This window comes from Silurus aristotelis, assembly GCF_946808225.1.
Source record: "Silurus aristotelis genome assembly, chromosome: 5".
NCBI classification, from domain to species: domain Eukaryota; kingdom Metazoa; phylum Chordata; class Actinopteri; order Siluriformes; family Siluridae; genus Silurus; species Silurus aristotelis.
In genome coordinates, this window is record NC_139578.1 from 8532013 (window position 1) to 8554309 (window position 22297).

The following is a 22297-nucleotide window of genomic DNA, read 5'->3' on the forward strand; positions in this document are numbered from 1 at the left end:
AGCTGTGTCAGTCACAATTTTAATATGCATAGACTGTAAGAGTAATTTACAACATGAGGTCATCACTTCCAGTGGATTATTGTTGATGAGGTTCATGCATCCACACAAAAAATATATAATCATCCACAACCGAAGACATGCATCTGCTTACTACAAGCATGACGAGTGTCTAGAAGAACGCAGTCCGTACACATGTCTTGTCCACCTGGGTATTTGTATTTTATTACTGAAAATGATAAGACAGTGCTGTTGACAATACTGTATCATTCTCCTTGCTTTTGTAACGTAGTGATGGTCAATAAGGGCTGGCTGGTGAAACAGGAGAAAACCAGGAACAGGCTTTCCTATTTTTTAGCCAGGGCTTGTATATATCAAGCAATGAGCAATAAACAGTTCAGACTTTTTTTTTTTTTCCTTTCAATCTTAAAATGTTTTTGTTACTATGCACAATGGAGGTTTATCCAAAACTAGGGGGCCGATCGATAAATACAAGCCTAGGCATATTTCAGAGAGCTGCACTGTACAGAAACGTGAGTGTGTTGAGCGTCAGCCTGGATGAAAACAGTTCGGAGAAAGACTTCGGGACACCCGTAGACATCCACACGGTTACAAGTCCAAGTGTCCAAACGTGAATCAAACCTGCTGTGCAGACTCTGCAGAGGGAGGGCACGCTTGCACAAAGAAGGGCTTAACTCAAAATACAGCTCACACTAACTCTCTATACTAAATACCACCACTAAGAAGGAGTCCAGATTTGTTGGACTGAATTTTCTTTTTTTTCTTTAGATAACTAAAATATTCCACTCTGCATGTTAATATAGCTTTCAAAAAAAAAAAAAAAAAAAAAAAAATAGGTGTAGGAGTGAAGTGGGGGTGTAACAAATACACAAGCAGACACCTTAAAAAAACAGCTAGGTGTTAACTGTAAAGAGGGTGGGGGGCCTTGGTGCTCACTTTAGCCAGCTTTCAATCGAGAACAAATAGAATCTTATATGCAAGTTTAATTATAACATTGATTAGAATCAGAATAAATTTGTCTCATGCCTCAAACTAGGAAACAAACAGAGCCTGCAACAAACATACACACACACACACACACACACACACCCCTCCCCTATCCCAAATTAAAAATCAAAATCAAAAAGGTGTGATGGTTCAGGAATTGGTTTGGTTCGGGGGATCCTTCGAAATGTTGTCCTACAGACTCGAGATGCCCTGCAGGAAATAGGATCCAGTCTCTTAGAGGAGAGCGAGAGTCAGGATTTGGAATGGGTCCGGCTTATGAGGCGCTCCGGGTCGCGATTAGAGACGGGCCCGATGTTTCTGGAGACCAGGTTGAGTCAAGGTGATGCAGATTGTGCTGCATGACCATTTGTAAAGGGTTACTTCTTCTCTATGGGCTAGTGCAGGTAATCGTCCACTGAAGCGAAAGCGCAGGAGCCGATGCCTGTGCGAGCCATAAGTGCCAGACATTGAGTCGCCTGACCCACGGCCTGAGCCAGAGGGGGCTGCTTGGGCAGGTTATGGGTCTCTGCAAAACACATTTAGGGGACAGACATCAGATCACTGTAATCACTCAGATCACTCTTCGGATATACTTTTGTGGACCATTTTTTTTTTTTTAATGAGCATTCCAAATTACACTACACCATCCCAACTCATGATTGACCAAAATTTTCTCTTGGGACAAGGAGGCCACTCCTTGCACAGTACTACATTCAGCCATAATGGTTGCATGAACTCTTTTTATTTTTTTACTGCTCCAGGATGATGACTCATAACTTATTCCCAGTTTTCCATGAAATATGAACTGCTTACAAAGTTGACCAAGAACACTATTTGAAATGAAATTGAGGATCTCAGGCACATAAAAAAAAAAAAAGAAAAAAAAAAAATTGACCTTGGTCTTTAGTTTAGTTTACATTTAATCTACTCATGGAGCTCAGGGTGTACCATTGCCAATGGTAATGCATCTTAAAGCATCGGTTTATTTCATCTGGGCAGCCATCCCATGCTTTTTGAAGTCAATAGGCTGGTAAAATCAAGGGCAGTTTTTATTATATCATTATCAGTTGTTTGTAAAAACCTTTTTAAACAGTAAAGCCATGTACAAAGTCTAAATGATTGGCATGTCAAGATCTACAGGTATTTGCTTACCTTTCAGTGTAATGCAGGTAGACATAATGCTTGGTAAATGATGTACAAGGATTTCCACTCACTGATCTTATGGATAACGTTCATAGTCTTTCCCACATTTATTGAAACCAACTCAACCATATCTCTGACATACAGTAGACGCCTGAACATAGAACTGTCCACTAACAATATGATCAACGGCGACATTCGAAATGGACTGTTCCTAAAAGAAACTTGTTGCTGTTACTTTTCTACGAGGATGTGCAATAATGATGAGCCTGAGGACAAAGTTCAAACCAAAAATGAAGGTTTTATTAGCGGTTTAAAATTGTTTTTATTTTTAAGTCTATGAATAAAGGCAAAACTTAAAAATCAGCAAACTGCTGTTTAGCTTTACATTACATTTTGTCTTGCATTTAGCCTTACAAGGGCTTGCAAACATGAATTTCAGATCTCCTCTGTTGTCGCTTTTCACAATAAACTCTTAGATAATGTTTTTATTCTTACAAAAGCTACAAAAGCTTTTTCTATAATAGCACAGTGGCTTTGAATAGCCTTTCCTGGTCTAAGCCAAGCTAACCTTCACTAGAATTGACACTTGTGTACATGGTTTATCCTGTAGCAAGTTCACTATACTTTTTTTGAGAGTGGCAAGTTTGCCTGCTTTTAACTTCTAAAAACCACTGTCTAAAAATGTTCTTGCTCTAAATATGTATTGCAGTCTTACCTAATATTGCACTGTTGAGTGTGGAGCAGACTGGCTCTCTCTGGATGGAGTCCAACTGGTAGCCCACAGGACTGTTCCAAGGATCTGAGTATGCCAACAAACTAAAAGCATCCTGCGCACGCACACACGCACACACGCACACACGCACACACGCACACACGCACACACGCACACACGCACACACACACACACACACACACACACACACACACACACACACACACACACACACACGGTTAAAGCTGCAAGGGTAATTTGAACAACCGAAACCTGCAGAAAGGTTACTACAGTGGAACCTCGGAGCTCGCGGCCTCAGCGCTCGCGACCTCGCATGCTCGTGACTTTCATTCCGACCGGCGACTCTCATTCAGACCGGCTTGTGAGCAACCGCGAGCTGCTCAAAACGCTAGTTTTAACATTTCTAATCAAGGTTTATCTCGTTAAAATTGTCTAAAAAATGCTTTAAAACTATTTTTATTATGTATTATTCTTTTAAACTATAAAATATAACAGTATTGTATGACAAATAAATTATTGTTAAAATAGTCTAATAATTAAGTGTTATGGAGTGAAATTGTGTTATTTACTAATTTAAATCGATTTCGTTTATAGTGTTCTTTGGGTTTTTACTGGGTTGGAAGGGGTCATATCAAAAGGTCGCGAAAATTCGGAACTCGCGACCGGTCTCGGTCCCTAACCCCTTGCGAGCTCCGAGGTTCCACTGTATTCTATTAATTCAAACTGAAGAACTTTGTGTTTCCTTTTATCATAGTTTCGCTTTAAATCCAAGCATAGCTGCACAACGGGTACGTTACATTTATAACACATAGTTGGCATGGCTACCTTAAGCATCTTTTTGTTGGCTGAGTTTTTGCCATGTTCACGGCGAAGGTGTTCGCTCATGCTCTGCAGCTCTCTGCCAAAATGGATCATCCTCTCAATGGCGGCCTGGCTCCCCCCGCAGAGCTGCCTCTTGGACTGAGCCGACTCTACTTCTGCGTGCAAGGCAACGATGTGATTATCTAATGATGGTTATGGAATTTATCCCCAAATTTTTTACACGCCATTTCTTTATGTTTGTAATGGATCTTAAGAAATTTGTTTTATTACAAATTATGTTTGTAATGGATCTTAGGAAATAAAAAACTATTAGCAGTCTCACCCATTTCCCCTTCGCAGTCCTCGATGTCTGCCGAGTGCGTTGTGCTCCCATTCAAGAAGCCGTTCGAGGAGGACTCGGACACTCCGTTAGAGATGTGGTCCACCTCCATATCTACATCATTACTGCATAAAACCAAGCGTTTAAAACTTTACAATATTAATAAAAGTTTTACAATATTAATAAATACTTTGGAACAAAAAAAAATGATAGAGGAAGTTTTTAAACATGCAGCATTACATAGCAATGACTAAATTTTTTTACCCCTGATGAGGCTAAATGTTTGCATATTTTTTCAAAAAACTGCTATAAACCATTTAATGTGGCATACCTATTAAATATAGTTAAATGATGCTATATTTACACTCGTCTTATGTTAACAGGATTGAACCTACACTATATGGACAAAGGTTTGTGGACACCTGACCATATGCTTTTTATGCACTTTTTCAACATACTATTTCACATTCATTCCCAGTTTACCTTCACTCTTCTGGGAAGGTATTCCAATAGATTTTGGAGTGTAGTTGTAAGGATATTTGCTCATTCTACCATAAGGATATTGGTAAAGTCAGGTACTGATGTAGGGTGAGAAGGCTTGGGGTGCAATCAATGTTCTAATACATCCCAAAGGGGTTCTATTGAGGTCTGACATCAACCCTACTGCAGAACACCCAAGATCTTCCTGTTCAACCAATGTAAAGAATATCATTATGGAGCTGGCTTTGTGCACAGAGCCTTGCCAAATTTTATTCTCCAAAGACATCCTATACAATTATGTGCCTCCATTTCTGTGGTAATAGCTTGGAAGAACTACATATTCCCAAAAGCTTTGTCAATATAGTGTACTACTACTACTTCTTTTGACTGCTCCCATTAGCGGTCACCACAGCAGATCAGTCTCCATACAACCCTGTCCTCAACATCTGCCTCTTTTAAACCAACTACCTGCATGTCTAGGGTAGCATCCATAAACCTCCTCCTTTGCCTTCCTGTTTTACCCCTGCCTGACGGATCCATCCTCAGCATTCTTCTACCGAAATACCCCATGTCGCTCCTCTACACATGACCAAACCTTCTCAATTGCACCTCAATCAACAGGTCTCCAAAACGTCCTACATGCGCTGTCCCCTCTAATAAACTAATTTCTAATCGTTTCCATCCTCGTCACTCGCAACAAACACCTCAACATCTTTAGCTTTGCCACCTCCAGCTCCACCTCCTGTCTTTTACTCAATGCCACTGTCTCTAAACCATACAACATCGCAGGTCTCACCACCGTCCTATAAACTTTCCCTTTCATTCTTCTACCACAAATTTTCCTTTTCATTCTTCTACCACAAATTTTCCTTTTCATTCTTCTACCACAAATCACTCCTGCCACTCTTCTCCACCCACTTCACCCTGCCTGCACTCTTTTCTTCACGTCTCTAACACAATTACTTTGCACTGTTGACCCCAGGTACTTAAACTCATCCACCTTCTTCACCTCTTCTATCTGCAACCGCACCACTCCACTTCCCTCTCTCTAATTCACACACATGTACTCTGTCTTACTCCTACTGACTTTCATTCCCCTTCTCTCCAACACATACCTCCACCTCTCCAGGCTTTTCTCAACCTGCTCCCTACTCTCAACACAAATCACAAAATCATCTGCAAACATCATAGTCCATGGAAACTCCTGTCTGACCTTGTTCATTAACCTGTCCATTGCAAACAGGAAAGGGCTCAGAGCCAATTCTTGATGCAACCCCACCTCAACCTATATTGTCAATATAGTGTCTATTAACAGATTTAGCTCAACATGAATAAACTTACTTCCCATTTTCTATACATTCTTAATTACTGAAAGGGACTACAGCACTAAAAATAAAAAAGTGAAGACTGGCATGTCTGGTAATATAAAAAATGTAAATCATTAGAAACATCACTGAATATCGTGATAATGTAACATCATGCTGAGATGATAATATTGTTATATAGCACAAGCCACGAATCTGGGGGTGGTTTAACAGTGGCATACACCAATGCGAGGTGTAAAAACAGTTTACAGATTGCATTGCTAATAATTGAGAAGCTTTTTAGGATAAAGATACATTTGAGTGCAAAATTAATATTATTATCATTTCTAGAATTATGCTTTAAAGGTAAACGACTATAAATTATAAGAGCATCAAGATGTTTTATGTGGCATTATTGATAAATACCTTATGCTGGACTGCTGTGTGCGGCTGCCGTTCAGAACTCCCAGCTCACTGCTGCTTGTGGTTACGGGACATGGTTTGTGGCTGTGTGCTGAGGAGTGAGCTTTACTGGATGACACTCCATTACAGCAGTTACTTTCAAAACCTGGAAATAAAAATCATCACAAAGACATTGATCCAGAACATATGATGATTATCATACAGTTATCAGAATACATTTCATGCAATAGACATGTTGGGAATACATACCTGACTGGTAGGCCTGAGAGCCAGTGGCTTTGTGGGTGGGGCTACTGAAAAGGCGGGGAGAACCAGGGTAGCTATCCTGGGACTTGGGACTCCGCCCACCGAGACAGCGTACCTCACTGTCAGTGCCATTCACCATTTCAATGAACTGTCTCACTCTATGTGTGCAAAAATGAGGAGTCATGCCTACTCGTTCGTAAAACATTTAACCAACAATGTCATTAAGCAGCACGTACTTTAGCATGAATAACAGGTCAGGGTTCCTTTCGAGCAGACTAGGGTAGAGCTGCTGAGTGGTCTCGATGGCCTCCCCCATTCGACCAGACAGAACCAGCTTCTGGATTTCTAAGATTACAGATGAATTGGGAAAGAAAGAAAATCCGTAATAAAGTTGGTTCTAAATTGTGTTAGAGTTAACTAATCATAAATTCATCATAAAATGAAAGTGAAAAAGTGAGTAAAAGCAACAAGTCTGGTGTTTTGTTTCATCTAAACAAATTGTCTAAGCTAAAAATGCAATTGGATAGTTAAGTGCATGAACAGTGCCTGTAAAAAGTTTGGAAACCCCAAGTCCTATGGTTTTTGAGACACGTGCATGTTTCATTTGTTTATATGCAACAAACTAGGGAAAAGGCAACAACACAATAATTGGACAGGGCACGACTAGAGGACAATTCTGGGTTTGACATTTGACATTTTTGGCTCGAACAGATGGAAAACATAAAAGATAAGTCAGCAAAATGCCTTACACCCATAGTTAAACACTGAAGTGGAAGCTTTATGGTTTGAGTAAGGTTGGAGACCTCTTCTTCTTTCGGCTGCTCCCATTAGAGGTTGGAGACCTATTTAGGTTAAAAGGAATATTGAACCAACATGGCTCCAATTTCATACTTCACAGCATTGCAATTGTGTCTGGACTGTGGATAAATGCAAGATTTGGCAAGTTTTTACGCTGAATGACCTTCCTAACACAACCCTCCCCATTTATCCGGGCTTGGGACCGGCACTAAGAGTGGCTGGGGTTGGTTTCCTGACCGGGGATCGAACCCGGGACCGAGGATCGAACCCGGTGAGAGCGCCGCATCCTAACCACTAGACCACCAGGGAACCTCAACCAACTTCTCCATACAAAAAAACAAAACAAAAACCAAAGCATATGTACAAGCTCTGTAAGAGTTCATTAGACAGCAAACAGTCAGCTGGAGTGTTATCCATTATAGAAAGGCCTAACCAGTCACCCCACCTAAATCCTATTGAATTGCTCTAATAACGAACTAGAACACCCTTTGCAAGTTTTACAAGAGGCATGGCTGAAGTATTTCAGCTAAATGTCTGGAGAAACTGCCAAGAGTGTGAAGAATTAATGGTAATGGAGGATTTTTCAAAGAAAAAAAAAAAAAGTTAAATATCTGTATATTTATATATTTGTTTGGTCAAAGTAAATCTTCATACCGTTAAATTACCTAGTTTCTTGCGCATAACAAAAGAAAATTTAACGTGTCTTTCTAAAATGATAAAAGACGATGTTTCCCATCCCACTTTTGGCAAGCACCATACACAACTTTTATGATTCTTCTAACAAAATTTTTAATGTAGCATACTGAGTTTGAGCATTCAACGACATCCTATACATGTGTGTCCCTCCAGCTTTGTGTTAACAGTTTGGGTAAGGGTTGGAAATACATTACGTTTGTCCATATATAGTGTATGTAGCATAGTATAGTTATTGTTTAATTGCGAGGTGGCTGTGTGTACTCAGCAACAGTTTTACATGACAGTTATGTTTTAACTCCTGTTTCACATTTTCCACATTCCCGTGTGCTCCTGATTCCAAAAAGATCTGGCATCCATGCATGCTAATTAACGCAGCTAATCAATGGTTGATTGTTCTAAAAATCGAGCACACTATGCATCTGCTAATGTGTCTAGTGCGGCAGTTGGTGGGAGACAAAAACAATAAGGTGTATTGCACCATAGTGAATAAAACCGAATGAATTTTTCTCTTTTTGCTAAATTTATAAAAGGATGGGCTGTTTGTTAAATCTACCTGCATGCCAAACAACTGCAAAAACAAACACAAAACGCAAACACAAAATTTGCTTTTCCTGATCTGTCCTGATTTACCCACCCCAGATGTGTGCTGTTTATTCTCCTTTCAATGAGCATTTCATGACTAAAAATGTACCCAGTCTCCTCCAAAAGTATTGGAACAAGGCAGAATCTTTCATTTTTGCATTACATGGAAGACATTGAGAGTTAAGCTCAACAGGCAAATATAAAACAATTGATCATAATTTCAATCTAAATCTTGATGTGTTAAAAAGTTAGAACATGGTAAATTTTTTTGAGCCCACTAAATTTTTTTTTAAGTGAACAAAAATACTGGAACCAAAAATTCTGGCAGGTGTTTGAAAAGTCTGAAACGATAGATTGACTGTGTAAGCAATTAAAAGGATATACATTTCTAATTTTAGTTTGAGCACTGGCTTTCAGAACCTGTGAAGAATGCATTTGCTGTCAGAGCCACTGCACTGGGCATAGCCAATAAAACAATGTCCCGGAGAAATAAAAGAAATACTGTGACCATACATCAAAACGTTGGCCCTGGAAAACAGCAGTAGAGGACAACTACACTGTGAGGTCTGTGAAGAAACAACACTCAGTGACTTCTCCAACATCCTTCTGGGGTAAAGATGTCACAATTTACTGCATGAAGTAGGTGTCAAGAAGACCAACTCCTACCCCCTAATAAAACTAATAACTAAAAGATACTGTGGTCCAAGCCTGGAAAAGCACCACAATAGGACAATGTAATAGTTGGCTCATATCAGTGGGTTGTCTAATGTATTAAATATTGCAAGCAACAGATATGAATACTTTTGCGAACCTAAAAATAAGGTAGTCTGCCACCAGAGGTACCAGTTTTTTTAACACAGTTGAATATTTCAAGCAAAGAAAATAAAGGCTAAAATTCTGATGTATAAACTCATATTTATCATACTAGTGTTCCAATACTTCTGCATAGGACTGATACTGAAGAAATCAGTACTTTGGATCATATGACTGATTTGAGCAGACTCACTCTGTCTGTTTTTGATTGAAGCAAGCTCCTCGTGCACGGCCTGGTCGGTGGACTTGGCGAAAGCTTCAGCCGTGGCACAGTAACTATGATGGACCAAGTAAGAGGCCACCATTCTGTGAACAAAGAGCAGAGCTCAATGCCTGTGTCCATGCAATACTGCAGCATTTAGTAACATTTGACAGACTGTGCTTTAATACAAAAAAAATACCCGGTAGAGGGTCATGTAATTCCCGACATCCATAAACAAATTGTACCATTTTTGTGCAGCAAATTGCGGGTGTTTTTCTGCTTACATCGCAACATTTTGCCATTGATTAAAATGTATTTATTAAGAACAACACATTAATTTCAACAGTCTATTTTTAGATTAAAAGGTGTGGAACAGACAATAATCAATTTAGCTCCTGTTTTCTAACTGTTTCTCTAACATACAAAGACCTAATCAATAAGTGACAATGAAATGTTCCTGAAATGCAAAACTTCATTACATTGACAATTATTTAGACAAAACAACCTGGTTTTAAATCAGCTTATCAAATGTCTTAATACATTTAAATGTATTAAATATTAACTGTTCGCTGTACAAGTCTACATGTATAAGCTGTTACCATAGTTTGAAATCATTGAAAACGCCTTCTGACCAATCAAATTCAAGCACTTGAATGCATTGTGGTATAATATACATTCAAATGCAGTATTTCAATTTATAGATGCTTTTTTTATTTTTGCCCAATTAGGTTTTCTAAGTGGTGTTTTGTTGCAATAGCAACACTACAAACATGGCTGCTATTAAAAATGTGAACTGTAATAAAAATCAACCTAATTTCAGTGGCTACACATTATAAAAAAGCAAAAACACTTACTTCTGAATCATTGCCTGCCACTCGCCCTCTCGCTCGCCAATAGGACAACGCTCAATCTGAGCCTGGATCTTGGTTCTCCACTCACGCATGTAGTCCTCTATGTCAAATACAAATGGATGCTGCCCAAAATTTGCGTCCACCACCTCTCCTGGGGTCTGAAGACCCACCGTCGGGTACAGGTTAGGCTGGAGATAGACAACATTTTATTGTTAAATAATTCCTCTGTTATCAGCAAGGTTATGGTGTTAAAAAAAAAAAAAGGGTTCAGTGTCTAAAATGCCTCTACATTAAATGGTTTCTGGGAAATAAAAATGCATATGGTTTAATCACTTGGTTGTAAAAAGGAGAACTAACAAGAAATAACTAAAATGAAGCAACGTTTTTTTCATGATCCAATAAAACGAAAGGTCACAGCAGAAAAGCCAACGCACTTCACAGCATAATCAGAGAAACATGAATGCTGAAGTTAGACTGACTTTGTTTTCTTCTCAATGGCTGATTGTTTTAGGCGCAAAAAGACATTTGTTTTGTAGTAAAAATTAAAAAGCCATGCAGTCCAACCATTTTATCAAAAGTCTCTTAAAAAATATGTCGAATGCGCAGGGTAACATACAAGTAATATTTACAACAGACTCTACTATTCATGCCAACATTATGGATGAGAAAAAATATATATATACAGCTAAACATTTTAAGAAAGAAAGATACTTACTGGTAAATCTGTAAAAGCTATACCTAGAAAAGAAAACAAAAACAAAAAACATTAATAAAATGAATGTAAAAGTTAATTTATGTCACTAACAATTCATACATAAAGTACAAACCATAGCATTAAATTCCAATAATGTCTTACAACCATTGCAAATGTATTTATTAAAGGACAAGATCTTATCCATTCACTATTACATTCAATGTTTTGGAAGGTCCATTAGACAAGTTCCTGTTTCACTTCCTGTGTGCAGCTACTAGCAGTCGTTCCTCCACCAGTCTCTTTTTCTACTTATGTTTGAAGTTAATAAAACAAAACAAAAAAGTTTGTTTTCTATAAAGAAAAACACAAGAAACCACAAAGCACAAAATCTGTTCTAAAAAAAAAAAAAAGAAAAAAGGCTTCCTGGAACCTCTGACAGTTACAAAGCACTGACAATGAAGCCCTATTGTCAAAACATCTCTACACTAAGCTTCACCATATCAATGATTATTGGTTCTTTTTTTATTAGTTTTACTATAGAAGCAAGATTCTATCTGGACCATCACATTAACATAAAGAGAAGCGAATGATTGTCAAAGGCATATTGTTAATGGAAATTAATAAACACTGTTACAGTTATCTTTATTAGAAATATACAGGCTAAAAACCTAGACACGTGCAATAACGTTTCTTGAGAGCCAGAAATACAATAGTACTTGTGGAGTGTCTTATTTTTATTTAAATTTCCTCATTAATATTAGCATGTTGGAAATTAATATACTTGTTATAAAGGACAGTATACTTGCCATTATTTTGAGTCTTATAATTATAATAATTTGGGCACTGTCTGTGATTTAAATACTTAACATCTGCAAAGATATGTGTAAAATATATTATGTAACAGTATTAAGAAAAAAATTGAAAATGCTCTGGCAAAAATATTAGAAAATGGAAAGATTCTATACTGAATATTATTGTTGTATGTTTGTGTTCATTTTTTGGGATTTCTAAACATATACACACTCAACTGGATAGCTGTTTTTGGGGTGCACACTGTGGTGAGGTGATACACATTTGTTTATATATAAAGAAATAAAAAAAAATTATAATAAAAAAAAAAAACCCACACCAATGGAGAAAATCAGCACGCCAAATAAATTGTGGAATTCTATAAAAAAAATGCTTATGTAAAACTAGACAGAAGTGTGGAAAGAAGTTGATATACAGAATGGTGAATGTTAATACTCAGTAAGACACCACACAACTGGTTCTGTACCTAGACTGTGGCCGTTCTTTGTGTAAAAGCAAGTGTTGTTGATAAGGTTGACGCAGCAGCCAACGACGTCGCCTGTGGTGAAAGTAGGGCCATACGGTTGCCCTGTGCCTGAAGAGCAGAAACTGTGCCCGTCATCTCCATGATAGCCATACGAGTGCTTGTCCCAGCCTGAGAGAACAAATGTAAAGTAATCAGCAAGAGCACATGCTGGGACAAAATTCACCTCTTTTGCGGCATATAATTTTGGCAAAAAAAAATAAAAAAAAGGCACCCAGACACTAATTCTTGTGTGCCATCAGTTCCAGTGAATGTTCCTTCTGACCACAATCGTTTTTAGCGTTGCACTATGGACAGTAAAAAACGTCATTCATCATGGCTGTCTACTCACCGAAACGTCTGGATAGAACTGATATATTTGGCACATTCACACCAAAAAAAAAAAAAAACAAGATTATCAGGAATTGAGATGCACCCAATCATGGAAACCAGGGAGTAGGAACGTGTGCGTTAAAGTCTTATCTCTCAAGCAAGCCACAAATGATCCTCCTGCCACATATACCCTGGGTGTCAGCGTAAAACACCGCCATCACATATGAACATTACATAATTGTCCCTTTAAAGCGAAGAATGAGTTTCTATACAACACACCCTGACGGTCACAAAGCATTCACACATTCTGAACAGCATCAAGACGCCCACTGTCAAACATCACGGAGACAAACACACAAATGTACTAATGGCACCACAGAGAAAAAGAGAACACGATGAGAACCACAGGTGTCCATTTTATAGATTAAAAAAAAAATAAAATAAAAAAAAAAAAAAATGTTTCCCAAGAAGAGAAATTTCCATAAATTTTGAATTCTTCAAATGTCATACTTAGGGACAGACATTAACGAAGAGTATTTCAAATTCTTTCACATACCTACATAATACATTTGTGAAATAATGAAAAAAATGCATTTCAAAGTTTTGAAGAGAGATTGACTCATCTACACTATATACACACAAAGGTTTTGGGACACCAGACTTTTTTTAGCCATATGTGGCTCTTCCACAAACAGTTACTACAAAGTTGGAGGCACACAATTCTGTTTGGATGTGAATTTTCCCTTCACCTGAACTAAGAGACCCTGTTCCAGCAGGACAATCCCTCAAAAACCAGCTCCATGAAGATATGGTTTACATAAGTCAGAGTGGAAGCTCGAGTGGCCTGATATAAAGCTCTGACCATATGAACAACTCGGGGATATATTGGAACGCTGACTGAACCCCCCTTGCCTTCTCACCCTACATCAGTACCTGACTTTACCAACCCGTTTGTGGCTGAATGAGCGCAGATCTCTACAAGCGCCCCCCAAAATATAGTGAAATATCTTCGCAGAAGAGTGGCGCCACAGCAAATGGAGACTAAATGGAGATTGGGATGTTCAAAAACCACATAGAAGTCTCATGGGCAGGTGTCCAAATTTTTGTCCATATAGTGCATGTCTCAGAAGCTATAAACGACAAAGGAGTTTAAGAATTCCAGGGGAGGTGGTAGCTTAGTAGTTAAGGCATTAAGACTTTGGATCTGAAGGTCATGAGTTCAAATCACATCCACACCAAGATGGCACTTTGGCCCCCGAGCAAGGCCCTGTGTGAATGAGATCATTTTAAGTTGCTCTGGATAGGGGGGAAATCTGCCAAATGCTGTAAATGTCAATTTTAAATGAAATCATAAATATACAGAAATCCTCATCCTGAAACAGTGCTCAAAATGTATAATGGCATGCTGACTGAATACATCCAGGAACTCTATATATTTCATGCTTGCTTACAGTATCTTTGTGACTGACTGCATCTGTCACACAATGACAACACTGGCATCTGTCTTTGTTGTACTAGAGGAAGTGCACTGAGTCACATGCAGGAAACATAGAAATAAAAGCACAAGTTTTCAAGTAATGCGTTCATTTCGAGCGTTTTGATTGATTGTGTTTTCAGGTTGTTGACTATCCTCTACTTTTTCACCTACTGATAGCTAAAAGAGAGCTAACTTTATTATTTTACTCTTAACAAAATGTCTGACCAATTTCCATCATTCAGTTGACCTATGTTTTATTGTATGTTATGGTATGGCATGCATTACCCCAGTTCATTTAGAATGCAGCTAGATGTCAGTAAACTTTATGAAATTTACAACAGAGAAAATGCTGTGGCCAACACTTCACTTTACACTTCAATATTTGCCTCAAGACATAAGGAGGTGGCATATCAAGTCAAGAATGTGAGAAATAATTAGACTTGCATCTTATTTATTTGGCTTTTGTAAAAGCAAAGTGAGTAAAATTTGACTGCTGGGAACCAGACATGTCAGGACTTCACACAGGAAACTCTCCCAGTGATTTAGAACATTCATCTACTGGTCATTGTTCAACGTAGTCGCAGAAATGTTTGTGGAAACAGTAGGACAGAATAATGTGACCTTGCACTCATATAGGGGAAGATGGTCAGCAAAAATATTCTCAACCCATGACAAAAGTGTTTCAGAAATGTTAGTAATGTTGTATTATTAAGTGACATTTTATTGAATTTGGCCCTGGTAAAGGAGATCCATAGCAGTTAGAAATCATTAAAAAGTATATTTTAACCTGTGACCTTCTAATCCAAAGCCCAATGCCTCAACCACTGAAGTACCACCTCCACTAATCAGAAAATTTAACAACATATCAATCAACAAATTGTAGTTATCACCCTTTTTTACATAGATCCTTTTTATAAGTACAGCACAAAGTCTTGACACATTATTAATAGTCACACCTGCACTACTTTGCTCAGTCAATTGACTGATATGATCAGTAAATAAATTACATTTTCCCTCAGGCCACAACTTGCTGGAGTTTTACAGTGGAACTATGATACAAATTTTGAATGAATGGAAACAATTTGGCATTCAAATTCTTATAGCTTGGGAATATTGGTAGTGGCAGGAAAAAAATCAAGACTGCAGTAGATTGTTTGGTGTTAATAATTTCAAAACTGAATCAGGATAGCTTGATGACAAATAGTAAAACACTAGTGAGAATCTAGACATCGATTAAAGTCATAATTCTATGCCTATAATGAAATTTTCTGTGAAAAGGGAGTGTAAAAGCAAGATTTTCTTTTTCCAAGCATCCCAGTTTATCCAAATGTGAAAGCATCTGTCTTTCCACTAAACTTAACATAAACACACACCTGGCTTTACTTGTGTGATGCAATCATTTACATTAATGGCATTTGGCAGAAAACTACCAACTTATTTTTCGGACTATAAGCCGCTACTTTTTTCCCCACGTTTTGAACCCCGCGGCTTAAACAACAAAGCGGCTAATTTATGGATTTTTCCTGGGTTTTTCCCGGTTTCACAAACTTCAAGCCAAAAAACTGAGCGACATAACAATAGACCAATGAAATTTCCGAACAGAAACAAAAAAAAAACAAAAACACGCACCTCACCTGTGTTCTGAGCTGCACGGCATCGGGAGAAAAGCTTCACCGATGGAGATTTTTAAACGCACGACGATGCCAAAAGATAAACTCTCGAGAGAAATTGTTGTGAAAGGAAGGAGGAAGACAGAAAACAATGACTTTCTTGGTAGGCTACTGTTTAGATACAAGCCATTGTAACGTGTTGTATCAGGGTCAAGGGAGAGCTCGCTAACTCCAGTTGCAACAGAAATCATATAAGCACAGACAGGTTTTCAAAACTCGTGCTTTTTAATTTTTCTTGGCAACAGCGTTACGCGTTAGTCAAAAAAACGTAAAAATGAGCATCAGAAAATAATAAGGACATATTTGTCTGTCTTGCACACATGCAGTAATACCGGAAAAATGCGGCGGCAGGCTATTCCCAAAATGCCGCTAAGCTCTTAAAGAAGCCACAACATATTTCACCGTGTAACAGGCACTGTCTTTCGTTAAAGCCTGTGTTAAGTTCATTAGTTTTAGTGTAGACACTTTATGCGGCTTATAGACAGGTGCGGCTTATTTATGTTCAAAATAAAAATATTTGTAAAATTCAGTGGGTGCAGCTTATATACAGGTGCGCTTAATAGTCCGGAAATTACGGTAAATTTATCTAATTTATACAACTGGACAGGTGAAGGTTAAGGGCCTGGCTCAAGCACCCGGCAGCATGGTAGTGCAGAGATTTAAACGAATGATATTCCGATCAGACTTCACATCTTAACCACTGAGCTAACACGTCAGCTCACAGACTGCTTTAGACAGACAATTTCCTCATCCAATCTAATTAAATAGTATATTTTTCTTTTTTTTACCTGGAAGTCTGTTCATATTGACACCCTGGGCAGACAGACCAATCCCCATGTACCTGATATGAAAGAAAAAGAAAGAAAATTACATACACAAGTTTTATTTCTTTAAATATTCTGGATTGTGCTAAATAAATGTTGATCAGCTTATTTACCCATCTCGTCCTTTACTGATGATTTTCACCTCAAAGTAATAGACGCCACAGGCAGCTGGAATAGGGTGAGTCGCACGAACAGATGCAGCGTCCTTAGGTGTCTTTCCATGCCCTGAAAATCAGACAAATATACAATCAAAGCCCCAGTAAATGGATTGGGTTTAAAATCAATGCAAGGTAATCCAATAAAATAGAAAACGTGTGATATTAAATGTTCCTATAATACATCCAAAATCAAGACGTAAAAAGACTACTTACATAAAAAAGAAAATGCAAATGATGAATCACTTTACAAATGATAAATAAACAGATATAATGTGGCTTTTTTTAGTTGGTGACCTTTTGTGCCATTCAGAGATCAGCCAAGTTCAAACACCTGAAGATCAACAGTTCGAACATAAGGTCAGTCATGTGGACATTAGACAACCAACAGGGAAAAGGATTCCATCAAAAATGTACTGCTATAAAATCACTTAAAAAATCCATCTTTCAACTGATTCTGTGTGATTGCCACTGCCAGCCAACAGTTACTGACTATAATATTCATGAACCAGACTTCCAATTCTCTGCAGAAACCTAAAATAATGAAAATGCTTGTTCGCCTGTCTTTGTAATTCATTGGTTCTAGATGGGTAAATAGAAATGTAAATTATATTATATGATAATTTACTATAATTTAATGACATCAACAGATTGTGGTTCCTTAACCAAAGATTATTTGTTTCCATAAGAAATGTTAACATATATATTTTTTTCTAATGATAAACTCTACATTTCCACACCACATGTCTTGAGACAATCTTCCTTCTTCATTTACTGTTTTGATGTGCAAATAAGAGCGACTCAATTCAAATAATAACAATATATGTTTATGATGTCATTGTGCAAATCATAGCAACTTCTCTAAACAAGCATTAGCTACTAGCCCCTTGAAAAAAGGCAACACCGTGCTTTAGTTTCACACCCATATCATATCTCTTCATCTCTACACTCTAAACCAGAGATGCCCAAACTTGGGCCCCATGCCATTTATGAGAAGAGAGTGGAAAATGGGGGTGCAACCGACACAGATCTTCATTTCTAACATTTTGTACTTCATATTTCAGCTGTACAATCATGGCAGTACCTTCCTCTATAAGCAGGCTTTCAGTTTGATAAGCCAAAACAAGTGTAAACTGAAAAGCAAACTAACTGACTCTAATCTACATAATATCCTGACTTTGTCAGCAAGTCAGCTACATCAAAATTTGGAAAAAAATTAAAAATAATGACCAGTTTCATATCTCTTATTTATAAAATGCTATCTATAGATGCCTATCATTGTATTGCCTCAATGATTCTTTCTCATACCATCTCAGGGAGTTTTTCCTTGACACTGTCTCCATTATCTTGTTCATTAGGTACAAATTATAAACTTATATGGACTGATTTAGAAATTTGAAAGTTATATTTGTAATCTATTTAATTCTGTAAAGCTACTTTGGGACAATGTCCATTGTTAAAACGATTATACAAATACAAGTGAATTGAATTATAGCTTGAATTGCTGTGTACAATAGAGTTCAGTGGCTAATATAATGGTATCTATTGTACTCTATTATAAAGGGATTGTTTCTGTTTTCATTGTATTATCGTTTCATTCAACTAGAAAACTGAATGCAAGTATCTGCTGAAACACAGCTGAATTTCCTTCTGAAGCTGTGAGTTCAGGTCTTGTCATAAAAAGTATTATAAATATAAAATATGATATGTAATGTGTATGCATGTTTTATTTTTATTTTTTTAGGTCCAGCAGTGAAATCCGACTATTAGGCATTAAATTAGGGATGACTATTGTTTTTTTAATATTTTTCTATTATATACACACCACTAAAAATTCCCTGGTAAAGTGTGGTTACTAGAGTTACTAGCGAGTTCCTGTCAGCTGTGCATGGTCTGATCTTACATCAACAAGGTCTTTCACCCTACAGTACCCCCCAATTACAGGACGTCTTTTGTTTTTTCACACCAACATGGGGAGGCTCTACAGACTGTTGGGTGTGAAAATCCCAGGAGATCAGCAGGTTCTGAAATACTTCAAGCAGCCCATTTGGTACCATCAACTGAACCTCTTGACCTCAAGTGTGATCCATTGCCTCATTCTTATGTTACACTCATAAGTAAACCAGAGACAAAGAGATTTGCCTTTCGAAAGCCAATAAATGTTACACACATACATATGTATAAGTTTTCTGTCCTATAAATCATGTGTATGCATGTATGTATATTTGTGTTTGTATGAATATTTGTGCGTGTGTATATTAGATAGATAGATAGATAGATAGATAGATAGATAGATAGATAGATAGATAGATAGATAGATAGATAGATAGATAGATAGATAGACACATACATACATACATACATACATACACATGCTCAACAGCTTCTGCACATTTTTCATAGCCCACAGCCTTTATACTAATTGTTGTACATATATTTACATATTTATTTGCACTTGTCAGTTTGCACAAATCTTCTATATGCAATTCTGGTAGATGCTCGACTGCATTTCGTTGCTGTGTTTCTGTACTTTTCAATGAAAACCGTATATATCTCTATACGTGTGTGTGTGTGTGTGTGTGTGTGTGTGTGTGTGTATATATATATATATATATATATATATATATATATATATATATATATATATATATATATATATATATATATATGTCTACAGCACATCTCAATTCTGCACTAATTTGGGGGAAATTGTTGAACTTGTGGAACAAACAGGTCTGGAACGAGATGTTCGACAGCATCATGTTCATTACTGCTGCTTTCTGACTACCAAGGAAATAAGCAGCATTATCGAGCAGGCCTTGGTGAGCTAATGCTATTAGCCTACAGGCTTCACTTAGCATATCCGACATGATTCTTATAGTCAAAAGATCGAACACGTTCATTTAACACGGCTAACTCTAATAAACGTATCTGACTATTTCAACAACCGCGCACAATTTCAGGATTTCGATGGTTTGGCTAGCTATCAAACTGCAAAACAGGTTAACTAAAAATACACCTTAATTTATCTAAACACTACTTCCGGGTTTCAGTAAGAAAGAGACCTCTGATGCAATTTTTCTCTACCCGTTTTACGTAAAATCCAGTGTTCTGATTGGCTAAGCGAAAAGCCTCGTCAACTATTAACCCGCGTAACATGGAGGGATTTAGCCAATGAGCTGCCAAATATTAGAAATAAGGCGGGGTTTTCCCTGAATACGGGTGTACAAAAACATCTTGCTAGTTCTAAAAATAAAAAAAACTTGGGTTGTCAAACTAGCCACTGTCGTAGCAATGAAATCGTTTACTGATTAAACAAATGGGGGATCGCGAAAATAAGACTTAAAACTAATGTACGCTTGAATATTTGTAGATATCCCGTCATTTAACAAAGCTGTCAAACGTGTAGAGATAGCATTATACCGTGACGCGCGTACAATAAGTGCTAAAAGTAATCGCGGCTGAATTTCTGCCCCTTTTGGTAGATAACAGATGGTAAAGCCATTTATTTAGCTATTCTAACTCATAACTGATTACTGTGAATAACATGTAGAGCTCCCAGCTGTCTCCGTATACAGTACATGCAGTGGGGGTTAGCTAGCTTTGTTTGCTAATCAGCCCAGTTACCTTTATAATGCACCCGTAGGTTGTTCTGTGACAGGCCGATATAGCTGAATTTGTCCTTCGGGCTCCAGGATCTGGGGAGCGGTGTTTCTTGTTCGTTGACGGCCGGGTAAAGGCGTCTGAGCCTCTGGTTGAGCTCTTTTTCTTGCTCGTTTAGAGCGGAGTCTCCGTGAACAACAACCGACATCAGAAAGCCGCAGCCCGATGACGGTCCGGACATTGCGATCGTATTCGTCCCTCTAATAATCACAGCTAACCAGCTACTTCTAGCTGGACAGCCCTCTGGAAGACTCCAGCGATGTCCTCTATATGATGTCACAAAACGCCAACTGATCCTGTTTTTTTTTATTTTTTTTTATTTTTCGCTTTTTATCGAAGGGGGCTTAGCTAGCTGGCTAGCTTTTTCGAGATCAAGGCGCAAACAGCTCTCCTACTAGAAGACTAGGTTAGTGAAGCGAAGACGATGCACAAAGGTGAACAAACGAAACCCCCCAAACCACGATCTCCCGCTATCTCTATCTACAATATAATTCCGAGACATCGACAGAAGAAGTCCGATCTTTTGTTTGTTGTTGGTGAGAAATGCGGCGATCTGATTGGCTGAGGCGGAGTCCAGTCACACTTCTCCAGGAGTTGATGCATGCCCAGACACACTCACACAACCTATCAATAACATGTCCTCTGTGCACCTTGTGCCACAGCATAAGCTTACATGGAAACACAATCACTTAATCACTTATTTTAGGAACGTCTCGGCTAAATAGATCTTTCATCTTAGTCATGAGCATATTAACAGATATGTACAGAGCTACAACAAGGCACATGGTGGACAGGATTATCCTAAATCTTGCTCATCTTATGAAACTGTCCAATATACCAATTTTTTTTTCTTTCTTGAAATTTTGTGCAGTGCCACTATGTAACCTGTTTATAAACTAACAGGGACATTTGGGTTGAACTGTTTGTAGCATGCCAGCAACAGTGATATGGCATTTTACAGGGTGTTGAGGCTGATAGGTTCAGTTGTGCTTAGCTTATAGAACAGGTCCAGTAAACTCCATTTCTCAGTTATAGAGGAACATATTAGCATGTTTAAACATGAAGGTGATAGTGACAAGAAACAATTTTTTGTTTGTTTGTTTTTTTGGCCACTTTGCAGAAATAAAGAGGCCGAACGAAGCCACTCACGAGCAGTGAGAATTAGAATTCACCATAAGGAGATGAGCCAAGCTGTGAAACTGTGATTAAACTCTAGCAAAGTGATAAGGTTTGTGCAGAAAGAAAGAACAGATCTGCTCATGACCTAAAACATGCAAGCTTATTCGATTAGGCGCATAGGAGCTATTGGTACGGTTTGGGCGGCAGAATGAATGATAGTAGCGTGGCATTTTACAGAGAATGCATCCAATCTAATTGTGAGAAACTTCATCATTGAGCAAGAACATGACATTGAACACTGCCAACAGAGCAAAGTGCTTCATCAGGTTAGAAAGTGGTTATAGAGTTTATAGAGAGGCCATGACAATCAACAGACATTAACCATAGTTAACATGAATTTCACCTCCTGAAAAGGAGACTAATAGGAGAACCCCCGAGAAGCAAACAACATATGAATAAAGCTACAAGTACAAGCCTGAAAAAGGAACACAAACTAAGAAAGCGGTTTGGTGTTGTCAAAGGTGGAGCAGGTATTGTAAGCAAGGGATATGTAATCAAATAGTAAGTGTTATTTACTGTGATACTATTTGTTCCAATACTTTTGCTTATCAAAGGTGCCAGATTACTTAGTTG

General features: G+C 37.9%; 1 protein-coding gene across 3 annotated transcripts; it reads right to left on the reverse strand.

Moving 5' to 3' along the window:
- Nucleotides 1-197: 197 nt before the first annotated feature.
- ranbp9 (RAN binding protein 9) lies at nucleotides 198-21367 on the reverse strand. 3 transcript variants are annotated; one of them, XM_083541766.1, is made up of 14 exons: nucleotides 20510-21367; nucleotides 16841-16952; nucleotides 16692-16744; nucleotides 12388-12555; nucleotides 11133-11155; nucleotides 10421-10605; nucleotides 9558-9670; nucleotides 6712-6820; nucleotides 6479-6633; nucleotides 6233-6374; nucleotides 4026-4147; nucleotides 3707-3858; nucleotides 2864-2975; nucleotides 198-1531 (listed from the first exon to the last, which is right to left on the reverse strand). In XM_083541766.1, the coding sequence occupies exons 1-14, from the start codon at nucleotides 20724-20726 to the stop codon at nucleotides 1401-1403; spliced, it is 1794 nt and encodes a 597-aa protein (XP_083397892.1). In that variant the 5' UTR covers nucleotides 20727-21367; the 3' UTR covers nucleotides 198-1400. The 3 variants fall into 3 exon arrangements, with proteins under 3 accessions (XP_083397892.1, XP_083397891.1, XP_083397893.1); XM_083541765.1 differs by having other exon boundaries at nucleotides 3707-3885; nucleotides 20510-21235; XM_083541767.1 differs by having other exon boundaries at nucleotides 3707-3855; nucleotides 20510-21185.
- Between the last annotated feature and the right edge of the window lie 930 nt (nucleotides 21368-22297).